General features: G+C 38.9%; 1 protein-coding gene across 1 annotated transcript in view; it reads left to right on the top strand.

The window, feature by feature from the left end:
* The window catches only part of LOC130242145 (pleckstrin homology domain-containing family G member 2-like), a 68,678-nt gene that overhangs the window by 24,103 nt on the left and 31,398 nt on the right, over window positions 1-13,177 (top strand). The window contains exon 3 of the mRNA XM_056474166.1: window positions 2,521-2,927. Within this exon, the coding sequence (XP_056330141.1) occupies window positions 2,521-2,927 (407 nt within the window). The remainder of the gene's footprint in view (window positions 1-2,520; window positions 2,928-13,177) is intronic.

Here is a 13,177-nt window from a genome sequence, read left to right as displayed (position 1 = left end):
CAGTTTTGTTGGACATCCCGAGCAATTTATCAACTCTAATTCGTTCAGTGTGCTCTTTAAACTTAATGACGGGGATAAGAAAATCCATTGGGATGAGGTTTAGGGTGAAACACTCCCCTGCCTGCGGTTCTTCTGTGCCACATGAAGGTTTCTGTCTTCATGCCCAAGTAGTGATGGAGATCGCTGCCTGTTTGCTTTCGTTCCAGAGGATGCTCTGGGTTTACATTGTCACACTTCATGCATCTGTATGGATGAATTTATGCTGCGCTTTGAACGTGCTCTTGCACCCGGCACAGCTGATCTCAAGATCGGAAAGCAAAGTATGGCTGGCTGTAGAGGATTTCACAAAACATTTTTCCTCCTTTCTTTTAATGTGCGACTGCCGCCACTGTGGTGCTGATCTTGGATTGTGGCCAGCAGAAGATAAACACATGCTTTCATGGTCTTTATGAGTGTGTTTAAATCACATTTCAAGCAATCAATATTACAGAAGTTGTGTGTATGAATGGAGAAACGGCTGCGAGTGGTTCCAGCTATCGCTCAGAAGAAAACTTGATGGATGAAAGGCAGACTTGGCGAGGAAGCGAGCGCAGAGAGTAACAGTTGACTGCGTCGCCCTGCCTGCGAGGTCAAAGGAAATGGAGGATTGTTCGTCTCAGCTCTGTAACTGGGCCACCATTGTGACTAACACAACTCAGCATTGAGTGTTGAAACAATGCCCGTCCTCACAGCGCTCTGTACCGGCCGGTGTTCGCTTGCCTTGACGACCAGACTGTTGTGTTCAGCTTTGATACGGCTCTTTAGGCAGAACGTTGCTGCTGTTTTGTTTTAGATGTTCTGGTCGTCTGAAAGCACGGCTGATTGAATGACTTCTGTGTTCTCAGGCCTAATCGTCCAGCAAATTGCAGTCAGGAAGTTGTGATTTTAGTTTCCTGTATATACAGGGTGTGTGCGGCACTGTTCAATTGACAACCGCTGCGGCTTTGCTGCAAACTAGCGTGTTGTAGTTTTGCAGAGTCACACCTTTGAGGCAGGAAGGAAAATATTTGCAGGAAACACTTTGCAAGCACTCACAGTTTGTCTTTGTACTTTAGAAGTCTTATCTGTATAATCGCTAGTCTTTCACACTGCTCTGGTGAGGTCTTACTTCACTCTGAAATGATGAAATGGCAGTCCTGATCTGCTTGACCCATTTTGCTGTGTGACATGGCTCATTGTCCTGCACAAAAATTGCTGGCTGATTGAGCCATGAATGCAGGGAAGAAGAAGAATGTTGAAAAAGCAGCACCTGATAAACATTTACACTCACTCTTATATGTATCTTGTATGTACAGTATGCTATGTATCTGTATAATGTTGAGTTCACTCCAAATGCACAGCACTCCATCACTCATTCTAGTTTACTTGCGGGTTGTTTTTCACCTCAGACAAATTTTACACTCGAGTTGACTTATTTGCACTTGCATGACAGATGCGATTGAGATAAATCCTGCAAGATTGGGGCAAACATGCTTGTCATTCTGTGTCATTCTACCCACCTGATGGAAATTTATTTCTGTGTGCACATTTTCACGTTGTATGCAATCTTTAATTGCAGAAACGTAATTTCGCTTTTGGTGTGAACCCAGCTAAAGATGTTCAACTCCTGCTACAGAAATCCAGCTGCAGTGTTGTACTGTTTGCCTATTGAGATTTTTATTATTATTCTCTCCCCCTTGTTGTTGTTGTTGTTGTTGTTGTTCATTTTTACTGGACGACCAGCTTTTTGGGTACGTGAATAAGTTAGTTGCAAAATGCAAGACCTCAAAGTGCTGTCTGAATTTCTTTTCTCAACTTAGCTGTTTTCTCAGCCTTCTATGTTTATGTTGAGGTATTTCAATTGAAAGGCAATGAAAATAACATATTCTTTACCTTATAAGTCAAATTACCGAACCTACATGTAGGCTGAATTAAGAACATTTTAGTTGGCACTTCAAGCCTAAACTCTTTATTTGCAAAGATAAGATAGAAAGGTAATACTCTAGATATGTCTGATTTTGAATGATCAACTTCTTTTGCAACCACTGAAAGGTTCTGTCCTATTGTCTTTATCTAGAAAACATGCTGAAATATGATTAAAAACTGCTCTTTTACTCCTGTTAGGATAAACTACAAAGCAGTGAGCGTGAATTTAAGGAATTGTAGGATGTAAAACAATAAAATCATAATTAAAAATAAGTATCTATATCTAGACAAATATGAGCACAGTTTTAAGCAACAGATGATTTTGTTGGGCTATTTTCTGAAACTTCAGAGCAGATTAAAAGTAGATTAGGTTAAAAACATAGTTGTCATGATATTTGCTTTTGAGGGTGGCACGGTGGCTCAGAGACCCCGATAAAGCCTAAAGAAAAGTGATATTTGCTTTTCAAAATGATTCCTTTACTGTATATTAATTTTACATTTAATGATCAAACTTCTGTATTGTGTAGTGTAGTGATCCATATCGTCTAAACTTGTTTTTGTCTTTCACTTCTGCAGCTGCCAAGCGCCCCTCCTCTGTGTCCTCGCTGAGTGGGATCGTGAGCCGCATGGCCTCCTCAGGAGGCGCATCCCGCGGGAGCTGCACCTCCGTTAACACAGTGTGCTCTGACAGTGACCGTGCTGCCAGTCTCAGCTCTTCTGCCTCCTCTGCCTCGCTGCAGGATGGACACTCTTCCTCTTCCTCCTCATCGCTCCCCTATGGAGCAGTGCCGGCCTACCCCAGGCCACAGCGTAACGGCTCTGATATCAGCCTGGATCTCACCCCTCTCTCCCTGCTGGCGGGAGCCGGTGCCCTTTCCTCCTCCACAACAACACTGCCCAAACTCACTCGCCTGGAGAGGGTGGCATTGGAGATACTGGAGACTGAACAGGCCTACGTGAGGGACCTCAAAAGCATTGTGGAGGTAAGGGATAGACATATGCTGAACTCTGTTCCCACAGTGTTTAGTTTTGTATTGTAAAAGCATATGTGCATGAAATAGAAATTGTAAGATACAGTATTTAATTTATTTATGGGGATAATGTTGAGTTAATGTTAAAATAATGATGCAGTAGTCTTTCTTGATTTCCTTTACCTTGTATAATTTACTAAACATAAACTTGCCTTATTTACTCGTCCTTGTTTCATTCAGTGCGATGATATACAGCATTTTAAAATATTTCTTTGAAATAATTGTAGGCTCTTTGACCTGTAAGTCATAGTTGAGAGAACCCTAGAAACCTCATAATACCCCTCTAAAAACCACTCAGTACACCTAACAATGGTAGAGGAACCATGAATAACAACTTAATGTAATAAGTGATAAATAAATAAGCTAATAAACTCCCTTGCAACCGTTTTGCAATAGCTTAGAAATCACCCAAAGCACAATGGCAAGCACCTTATAATCAAGCTATCAAGTGCCCCTAGCAACCTCTTATCATTGGCTTAGAAACCAAGGCCCCAGTATACTTCAAACAAAACTATTTTTGGGGGCAAAAAGGTAGTTTGAAAAGGCAGAGGGACAGCATACTGTTTTGGAACACTCAGACACCCCCATGCTGCAGTAGGTGGGGTTGTAAATATGTCCCGCTGCTCATGTGTTCTTCTAAACAAAGTGATGGGGGTTAAGAAAGAAGAACAGTTTCATAAACATACACCCAACTGCCTTCGCTATGAGAATGCCACCGTAGTACATCACATCTTTGTTTACATTTGTCACTTATAGAATGGCATTTTGAATGTTGTTCTCTTTTCTGACCCCAGTGGAATGAGAATTAATCAGGGGAAAGGAATCACATGTCAAAGAAGGTGGAGTTGCAGAACACACCCATTGATTGCGTAATCGTCATGGACCAATGGGAGCTCAGATGTATTTAGGAGATAAAATGAACTCTCACAAATGAGGTGTTTCGAACTGCTGAAACAAACTTTAAAAGAACTTTTGTTTCAGCTGTATTTTTAAAATGACAATTTCAGCTCATTGTTCGATTTTGAATGAGGTAGATCGAGGCATTTGAAACTAGGCATGGGACGATAACCTTTTTCAAGGTATACTGCAGTTTGGAAATGTCAAGGTTTTAAAGCCGCCAAAATGTTCTGCTATGCTGTTGCTATGGTATATGTAATTATGTATATGTAATATGTAATTTTTTATTTACGTTTTTTCTTTCAGTTTTTTAGGACAACAGTATCTCCAACAGAAAAGATATCCAAAGATGTAATTAAATTGTAAAGAAATCAATGTTTTTGAAACTAATGAAGTCAATAATCAATTATAATTATTTCGCCTGACGTGTTTACTCTTACAAAATATTGTATTCTCAATATTCTCCAAAATAAAATATTTTGTGTTCAAAGCAAGAGTGTCTAGCAACATTAGAAACAACCAAACTAATGAGCACCTAAACCACTTAGAACACACTAGCGAGCACATAAAAATGACCTAGACACTATCCAGAACACAGTAAGTAACTCAAAATGAACCCAATAGAGCAGGGGTGTCCAAATCTTTTCTTATGGAGGGCCAAAACGCAAACTTGATTGAGGGCTGTAGGCCGAACCTAAAAATATCAAACTGTGTTCCATTAAAGTTTTCCTGATTAATTTCCTAATTTATTTCCTAATATTTAAAAACAACTACAAAACATTGCTTTAAAGTTTATTAACTAGTTCAGTATATTAAAAAAAATGAACTTATTACAGTAAAAACAATCCCATTAATAACACAGTTATTACAGTTCAACGCTGAATGCACTAAGCTGCACCTGCCTTTGCCTTGATTTGCTCACAGATTTCTTGTGTATTTACCTCTATCCCGTGGGCCCAAGTTTGGGCATCTCTGCACTAGAGAATATCTACATGTATGATGTTCTAGAAACTACCAAGAACAGCTTAGTGAATACTTAACAACACCCCAGAATGCACCCAGCAACACCATATAACACATTTACATACAATTTACATTGAATCGTTTTTCAAACACCTTTATCAAAAGTATCTTCCAAATTGGAGCAACTAAAGCAACAAAAGAACAATAGACTGATTTCACGCGGCCGCCATTTTTAAAAGCGAAATCGAAGTTGCGGTGGAGTATCGTTGGGAGTTACATAGGAATGTTGTATAGCTGGCTGTATATCTTATCAGGGAAGAGAAAGTGACACAAATGTATAATTTTACTGCCTTCCGAGTGACCCGAAGGTCCGTTCTGAATGAATGGTGAAGATAAAAAGGATATAAGAGCTCATTTTCAGCTAAGTTTTTTCCTAAACACACGTTTTAGATGCTATTTATCAAACTCAAGTTAATAAACTGATTCTTTCACTTTATTAGACTTGTCACGATACTAAATTAAAAGGAAAAAAACGTCCTTTTCCAGCTAACATTTAAGGCACTGTTGATGGCTGTCTTAAAACAGCGCTAATCTGCCATTGTGTTGACGTGCTCAACAGAAATGCTTGTGATTGGCCGAGAAGGTCATCGGTTCACTCTCCGCTGTTTACCGAGCACAAACACAGACGAGCCGAGCGATCTGCTGATCTTCACAGCTGCTTTGCTCCGTGTACGTGTGTTTGCACTGGGTGAAGAGCGGTAAACTAAGTGCAAACACAGATACACGGAGACTGGAGCGCAAAGCAGCCGTGAAGAGTCGAGTCATCCGCGCTCAGCGGCGCTTCAATGTTAGAGGGAAATAGACGGTTTTAAAACTTCAGTAACGGGACAACACTATTACAGACAACACGAGGGCGTGCAGCAGAGGACTGCAGTGTTTCATCGCTCACCGGGTTACATAGGCTGAAGCAGGAAAGCATCCCCACGGTGTTTAACTGGTGCCATGAACTGAAGACTAGGAGTACACTTAAGCGTATTACTCTTACAGAGATTGTGATTTACTTTGAAATTGCTTTTAATTGTTTACATTAAACTTACTCAATGATATTAAAGTGACGTTTACATCATTTCTGCATTTTGAAATCATGGCAACAGCTGGAGGTGTGTAGTCCACAGCATGTTACTGCAATGTTTACAGTGCTGGTCCTATACTTCTGGATTTCTTCCCACCTCAGCCTCGCTTTGGTCCTTTAAAATGGCGGCTGCGTGAAATAAACGTATAGTATGTAAGAGTACTATGACTATGCATGTAAGTACTATGCACAAAGGAAGAGCACCTTTTCATGGTGACTTTCTAAACATGTTTTTTTTTTAATGAAATCTGAATGTTGAGCTTGCATAGGATGACTTTGAGTGAAAAAAGACTTTATGGTATACCGTATGTATGCTATTGTCTCTTCTGGTCCAAACCCACCCAGGTGGTGTTGAATTCCTTTGAGCTCTAGGATTGCTCAGTCATGGAAACTCGTCCAGATCAGCATTTCAGCCGTCATCTCTGTTCACCCGTCGCCCACCCCGAATATAATCCAGGACTCTGGATATAACCGACAGAAGAGAAAGCCAAGCTCTCTCCTCTTGCCAGCGGCGATTTAAAATGTGATCATTGTGAGATTCTGTTGTGCCATTCATCACACATTCAGGTAGAGCAGAGGAGGTCATGGCACTGGATGAAAGCGGAGATAAATTCAGACTGTCACTTCAAACGCATCTCTGCGCTGCTTTTCGCATGCACAGCGCTGATCCGGGACAATGAGGAGGCTGTTGCTCAGCATTTCAAACATTACACACACAAATCTGAGTGTGCTGTAAATATAAGAGACTCTTTGTGGACGCTTCTCAACACATTTATCCTATTTCCAAGCACAGGTTGCTGGAAGATCAGACCTTCACTGTGACCTCCAGCAAGGGTCATGGACATTTACAAACACATGCTAGGAATTTATCATTCCCTTATTTCTTATTAGTGGTAGTCGCAATTCTGGATGTTTCCAAGTTAAAAATCTCTAAACAGCCTATTCTTATTGGGAAAAAGCATTACTCAGAAGCTGTAAATCACACCTGTCCTTTAGTTCAGGGCTTATTCTACTGATTTCAATGGACTGTAAGGGGGAGTCTTTGCAGATTCTACAATACTCTTCCTTTTAATAAGCAGAGATGAATTAAATGAATCCAAGGTGACAGTTTGAGCAAATTAAGCCAATTTGAAATGCTACAAGAGATTTTATTTCAGGGTGTACTCACACTATGCTATTCAAACTGTGCCCATGTGCATTTCCCGGTTTATTTGACAAGGGTGAGTGCTCTGAATTGGGCTCAGGCATGGTTCATTTGGCCTGCCCGGCTGGGCTTTGGCACGGTACGCTTGCAGTGTTGGTGCAAAGTGCGCCTGAGCCCAAAACTGAAGACTCAACGTTTCATACGTATTTATTAATCATTCTTACTTTTCAATGAACGTGAACTATCATATCAACAAATCTTACAATAGGATATGCACATTTTAGCATAAAATATGTAAGTAAAATAACAAAAATAAAGAACAAGAGCGGGTATACATAAAAATTACCATAGAGAAGAGGAGTTTAGTGGGACAATTGTGCTTCAAGGCAACTGTACCTAGTGTGAGCACACCCTCAAATAAATGCTGTTCTTTTACTTGACAATATATTCTTGAAAAATAATGGGCTCCACAAGATGAGCAATTCCATTTTTTTTGTATGATTTCTGTATGATTATGTTATATTGAAGTAACGATGCAGAAAATTCAGCTTTGCATCACTTGAATAAAATAGATTTTCAAATGTAAAAAAGATGGACAAGGTATTTTAAACAAATAATATCTGACAAAATTTGTATTTTTACAGCATTTTCAAGCAAACATTTGATCATTTTAAAGATTTGCTTAAAGGAAGTTTTAGTACGTTTTACATAAATTTTGCAACATAGGCTCATTATGAAAATGTAGCCCCTATATACGTTTCTGGAAATCGCGAATTATGTTGCCAGAAGTACGTATGGCTGCATTTCGTTTTTAAAATTACCACTACGGAGCAGTATGGCGTGTTACTTTTCGTGCTTACCAGCTGACCGCTTACCTCGGTATGGACGGCTTTCCCGCTGTTACCAGTTTGTCCAGTAGCTCGCCATGTATGTCGGCGGACTTAAGATGCAGAGAGGAGTTGACCATGACAATGAGGTAGTCCGGTGAAGAACGGTTCCAGAAAGTGGGTAAGACAATAACAGAAGCCAAAAAATAAAATAAACAAGTAAATAACAGGGTGAGAATGTGGTAAAATCTGAAAACGTGGTAAATATCAGGCGAGGGCTTTTCTTTCTCTTAATTGCTTTTTAAAACTGGTGGGTCTAAAAGAGTGGTTCAGTCGATTGGTCAGTCAGTCGACAGTGGCCTCTGGTGGATTTACGAGTGAACAGCAGACGTGAATGGCACTCGCAAGAGAAATTTGAGATCTGAAAAAGCGTACACAGTGGCCTCTGGTAGATTCGTCAAAACAAAAACTGCAAAAAACAATATCTCCTGGGACATATTTGGCGCTCTCCAGAAATGTACATAGATGTACGTTTTCAGAATGAGCCTGGGTTGCAATTTTATGTCCATATAAAGTAAACATTCAGTATTAATGCACATTAATCACATTTTTATGGTGACTGCCATTATTTTAAATCACAAGAAATTTGAAAGTCTCCGTTTTCATGGTTTAAACTTGATAATAGGCAAGTTTAAAGTAAATAATCATACCTAGATGCATGACAGAACAACATATTTTGCACAACTACAATATTTTATCATTTAAAAAAATTGTTTTAATTCATATGAATTCATGCAGTCTTGTTTACAGTGTTACTTATTTATATAAATCATCAATTTCCAAATTTATGAGATGTAAATTCCTCCAAATCAGCCACCATTTCACCTCACACGTAATACATTTTTTCTTATAGGATTCTATATTATGAATATAGCTGTAACATTAGGATGCTGGACAATGGAGTTGAGGATCCACATGCAATTTATTGAAAGCTAAGTCAGGCAGGTAATGGTCAAACAGGAACAGACAGAAGCAAACAGGTTGTCCAAAAGAGTAGTCAGTGTCACAGAAAAGAGATCAGTTCAAGCAGCAAACAACATAAAACAATTAGCAAGGCGAGGGTCAGAAAACAGGGCAAAACAAGACAATGGAACGCTTCGTAATGCTACTGGAATTAAACAATAAATGTTGCTGGATCCAAAGTGGTCTGTTGTAATGTAATGCAGATGAGAAAAACAAAGTGCGGATCCAGATGCAACATTTAACATGTTTAATAAAAGACTATCACAAAACAAAAACTAAGACAAGGCAAAGCAGACAAAGAAACACACGGGCATCATAAGAGCAACAAAGAAACAACAGACAACGAGAGGGGAACACAAACTGCTATATGTACTCCTGTCTTTAGTGGAAATGAACCACAGCTGTGAGTGTGTGTTTCCAAATGACAATCAGCTGAGGCAGGAGAGATTGGTGCAAAGCATCCTGGTAGTGGTAGTTCGTGGTGTGTGTAGTTCCCCAGTGATCTGTGTATGTTAGATCACTGTTGATCGTGACAAAAGCTATACAAGTTCATCGTATTTTGGGGTCCTTGACATCTTTTTTTCCCCCAAAACCCCTGGATTAGAGTAAAGATTGTAATGGGAAGGGGTAAGAGGGTCTATCATTTGTGGCATTGTGATTGTGGTCTGCAGACTCTGCACCGCCTTTGAACTATGGGAATGTTTCCAATGCCGACCATCAACAGGTGTGCCTCAAGCTTGTGTGTGTGTGTGTGTGTGTGTGCGTGTGTGTGTGTGTGTGTGTGTTATCCTTTGTATCTGTGACTGATTGATTGCAGAAGATCACGGGCACATAAGCCGGAGGTTAGAAAATGCCTGAAATGTATCTCCTTTTCTCTTTTGCTGATGGTTTATTTGAAGTCAAGCTTTTCATGAGCCAATAAAAAGAGAGACGGCATGTGAGCTTGTGCTGCTTTATGAAAAATGCCTTCGGATCAAATAGCCATAAATTGGTTGCTGAAAGATGCGGATCACGGTGAGGAATGCTGCTGTTTTATCAATCTGCGGTCTCAAAATGGAGGCTGAGCGGAGGACTGTTTCGGGGACATTGTGCTGACTCTGGGATACGAGTGTGTGATGTCTGATTGGAGTCAAACCCAGTCGGGCTCAGCTTCTATTAGTCAGAGCCGTCTGGTTTTGATAGAAAGTATAACAAAGAATGATGTCAAGCTCTCTGGAAGCAAGATAATCGTGAGCTCATGAGTGCGCTGTGTGTCAGGGTTTTGCTGGTTGCTTGTGTGAGTTATTATTAGTTTGTGTTGTGTGGTGATGTTCAGGTGCAGTGGGTTCAGTTGTATTGTGTGTGTGCGTGTGTGTGTGTGTGTGTGTGTGTGTGTGTGTGTGTGCGTGTGTGTGTGCGTGTGTGTGTGTAGAGCATAGGGAAGTGCGACTGAGAGATTCCCCGTTTTTGTTTTAGCTGAGTTTCAGCCAAATAGGACAGGAAATTGGGGGACGAGGGGGGTTTGGCTGTAGCCCCCATTCTGGGGCACAAGTGGAGATGGAGAGGGGCTGCTCACGAGAGAAACTCCTGTTCCAAACTCCAAACTGACCTAGTTTCTTAGACAAAGACTTTGAGAGTGTGTTCAACTCTCTCTCTCTCTCTCTCTCTCTCTCTCTCTCTCTCTCTCTCTCTCTCTCTCTCTCTCTCTCTCTCTCTCTCTTTCGCTCTCTCTCTCTTGTCTGCCACCTTTACAAACTTCCTCTCTTTGATAACAATTTCTTTCTTTCTTTCTTTCTTTCTTTCTTTCTTTCTTTCTTTCTTTTTCTTTCTTTCTTTCTTTCTTTCTTTCTTTCTTTCTTTCTTTCTTTCTTTCTTTCTTTCTTTCTTTCTTTCTTTCTTTCTTTCTTTCTTTCTTTGTCTGTCTGTCTGTCTGTATGTCTCTTTATGTGCAATCTGTCTGTCTATCTGACCTTTTCTTTTTCTTTCTTTTTCTTTTTTTCTGTTATTTTGTTTTCTGTCTGTCCATTCATCCATTTCTTTAAATTAATTTCTTCAAGTTAAGTTTTAAACAATTTATTTGGGTTGAATTTAAACAAACAAATTAAGTTAAACATTACTACATTTTTTTTGTTTAAATTCTACCCATATAAATTGTTTGCAACAATTTTGCAGAAATTTTTTTTTCAGTCTATCTATCTATGTCTTTCTGTTTGTCTGTCTGTCTATCTATCTATCTACACTGTAAAAAATAAGCCAGTAGAACAAAAAAAAAAAACGTAATCCTTTCGCTTTTTCTTGTTCACATAACTTTTGAAAACATCAGCTGCACTGACCTAAAATTATTTGTCAGTAATACAAAAACATTTAGTTGGGTTAACATAAGATTATTAGTTTTCTGGAGAGACAAACTACTCTGTAACAAAACTGAAGCTGTGCTAACTGAAATTTGCAGAACTGGAATACGGCAAGTCGAGTGAACCAAAAAGAAAAAAAAACATGATCCTTATTTCCTTTCCTTTGGTTTTTTTTTTTTTTTTGTGTACTCAACTTTTGAAAACATCAGCTGCGCTGACCTGAATGTCTGTGAGCAAATAAACTCTTTTGGAAATTGGTACTAAGAAATAAAACATTATCAGAACAAATAAACAAGTTCAACTGAAAAAAAAAATGTTAACAAAACTTTATTAGACACAGAATTAGAAACAGAACAGGAGGCAAACCAACAATAACGGTAAAAAGGATAGGGATCAAAACATGGCAGGACAAACGGAAAATGTTTTGTAATGCTTCACAGGGAAAAATAAGACTCAGCAAAGAGTCCGGGTGAATGAGGTGTCTTTATAGTGCTAGTAATCAGTTCATTATGAGCTTCCAGCTGTGTGTGTGTGTAATCAGGAGGAAACTGGTTCCTCCATTTGAATTATAGTTTAAGCATTTGATTTGTCATTAAATTATTACAGGATTTTACAGGAGTTGTTCATGAAAATCAAATATCAAATACATTTTGATTTCTCATTTGAGAATGCATTTAGATTTATTATTTGACTGTTTGAGTGTTTGAGTTATCATTTGAACAGTTGTTTTGAAAGTTCAATTTATTATCTGTTTTTTTTAGGCATTTTAATTTTAATTTTGTTATGAAAAAAATTCCATATACATACATAACAGTTAAATACAAATTAACAGTCCACATGCTCCAAGCGTTTATTTTTGTAGACCGAATTAGGTAAATGTGAAATGAAAATTTACATTAAAAGTATTTCTGCAGCTGTGCCCCCTCTCCCCCAACCCCCAAAAAAGATCAATTACAAATGAATAATAATTTCAAATTACGTTAGCATTATTGCAGTAGTATTTTGTTGTTGTTGTTGTTGTTGTTGTTGTTGTTAATACTATTGACATTAATGCTTTTATTGGTGTTACCATTATTTTTGTAGTTGTTGTTAAGGTTAGAAATACTGCAACCTTTATTTTTTCAAGTGAGGAGGTCTGAGTTTTATCTGTATGTCTGTCTGTCTGACCGTCTATTTATATATGTCTATCTATATATTTGCGTATTTATATATTTGTCTATCTATCTATCTATCTATCTATCTATCTATCTATCTATCTATCTATCTATCTATCTATCTATCTATCTATCTATCTATCTATCTATCTATCTATCTATCTATCTATCTATCTATCTATCTATCTATCTATCTATCTATCTATCTATCTATCTATCTATCTATCTATCTATCTATCTAATTATCTATCTATCTATCTATCTGTCTGTCTGTCTGTCTGTCTGTCTGTCTGTCTGTCTGTCTGTCTGTCTGTCTGTCTGTCTGTCTGTCTGTCTGTCCTGTCTGCCTAAACTTTTCTTTTCTTCCCTGTGTTTTCTCTTGTTCTGCTCCATATCTCATATGTGAACGTTTATGTTTTTCTTTTTTGCCAGACTGCCTGTCATAACACACTTCACGTACGCTCTAGTAAGTCATTTGGAAACGCCAGCATCTGCCAAGAAAATGTGCGCATAACTTATGGATCTTTTGTCTGTGGCCGGTCCCGCTCGTCTCGCACACTCTCTTTCCATAACTCACAATGTAATCCTCAGATTTCCCCCTCGCCTCCTGGATTTTCACTCTTCTTTGAGTAGCTGTGTCATCACTCATATCTTCATGTAGCGCTCCAGTTTAGCGTGTGTGTGTCACGATCACAAGCGGCATTTGTTTGGGGGAATTCTGTGTGTAAA

This window comes from Danio aesculapii, chromosome 15 (assembly GCF_903798145.1).
Source record: "Danio aesculapii chromosome 15, fDanAes4.1, whole genome shotgun sequence".
In the NCBI taxonomy this organism is placed as follows: Eukaryota; Metazoa; Chordata; class Actinopteri; order Cypriniformes; family Danionidae; genus Danio; species Danio aesculapii.
This window is presented reverse-complemented; position numbering and strand designations above follow the sequence as displayed.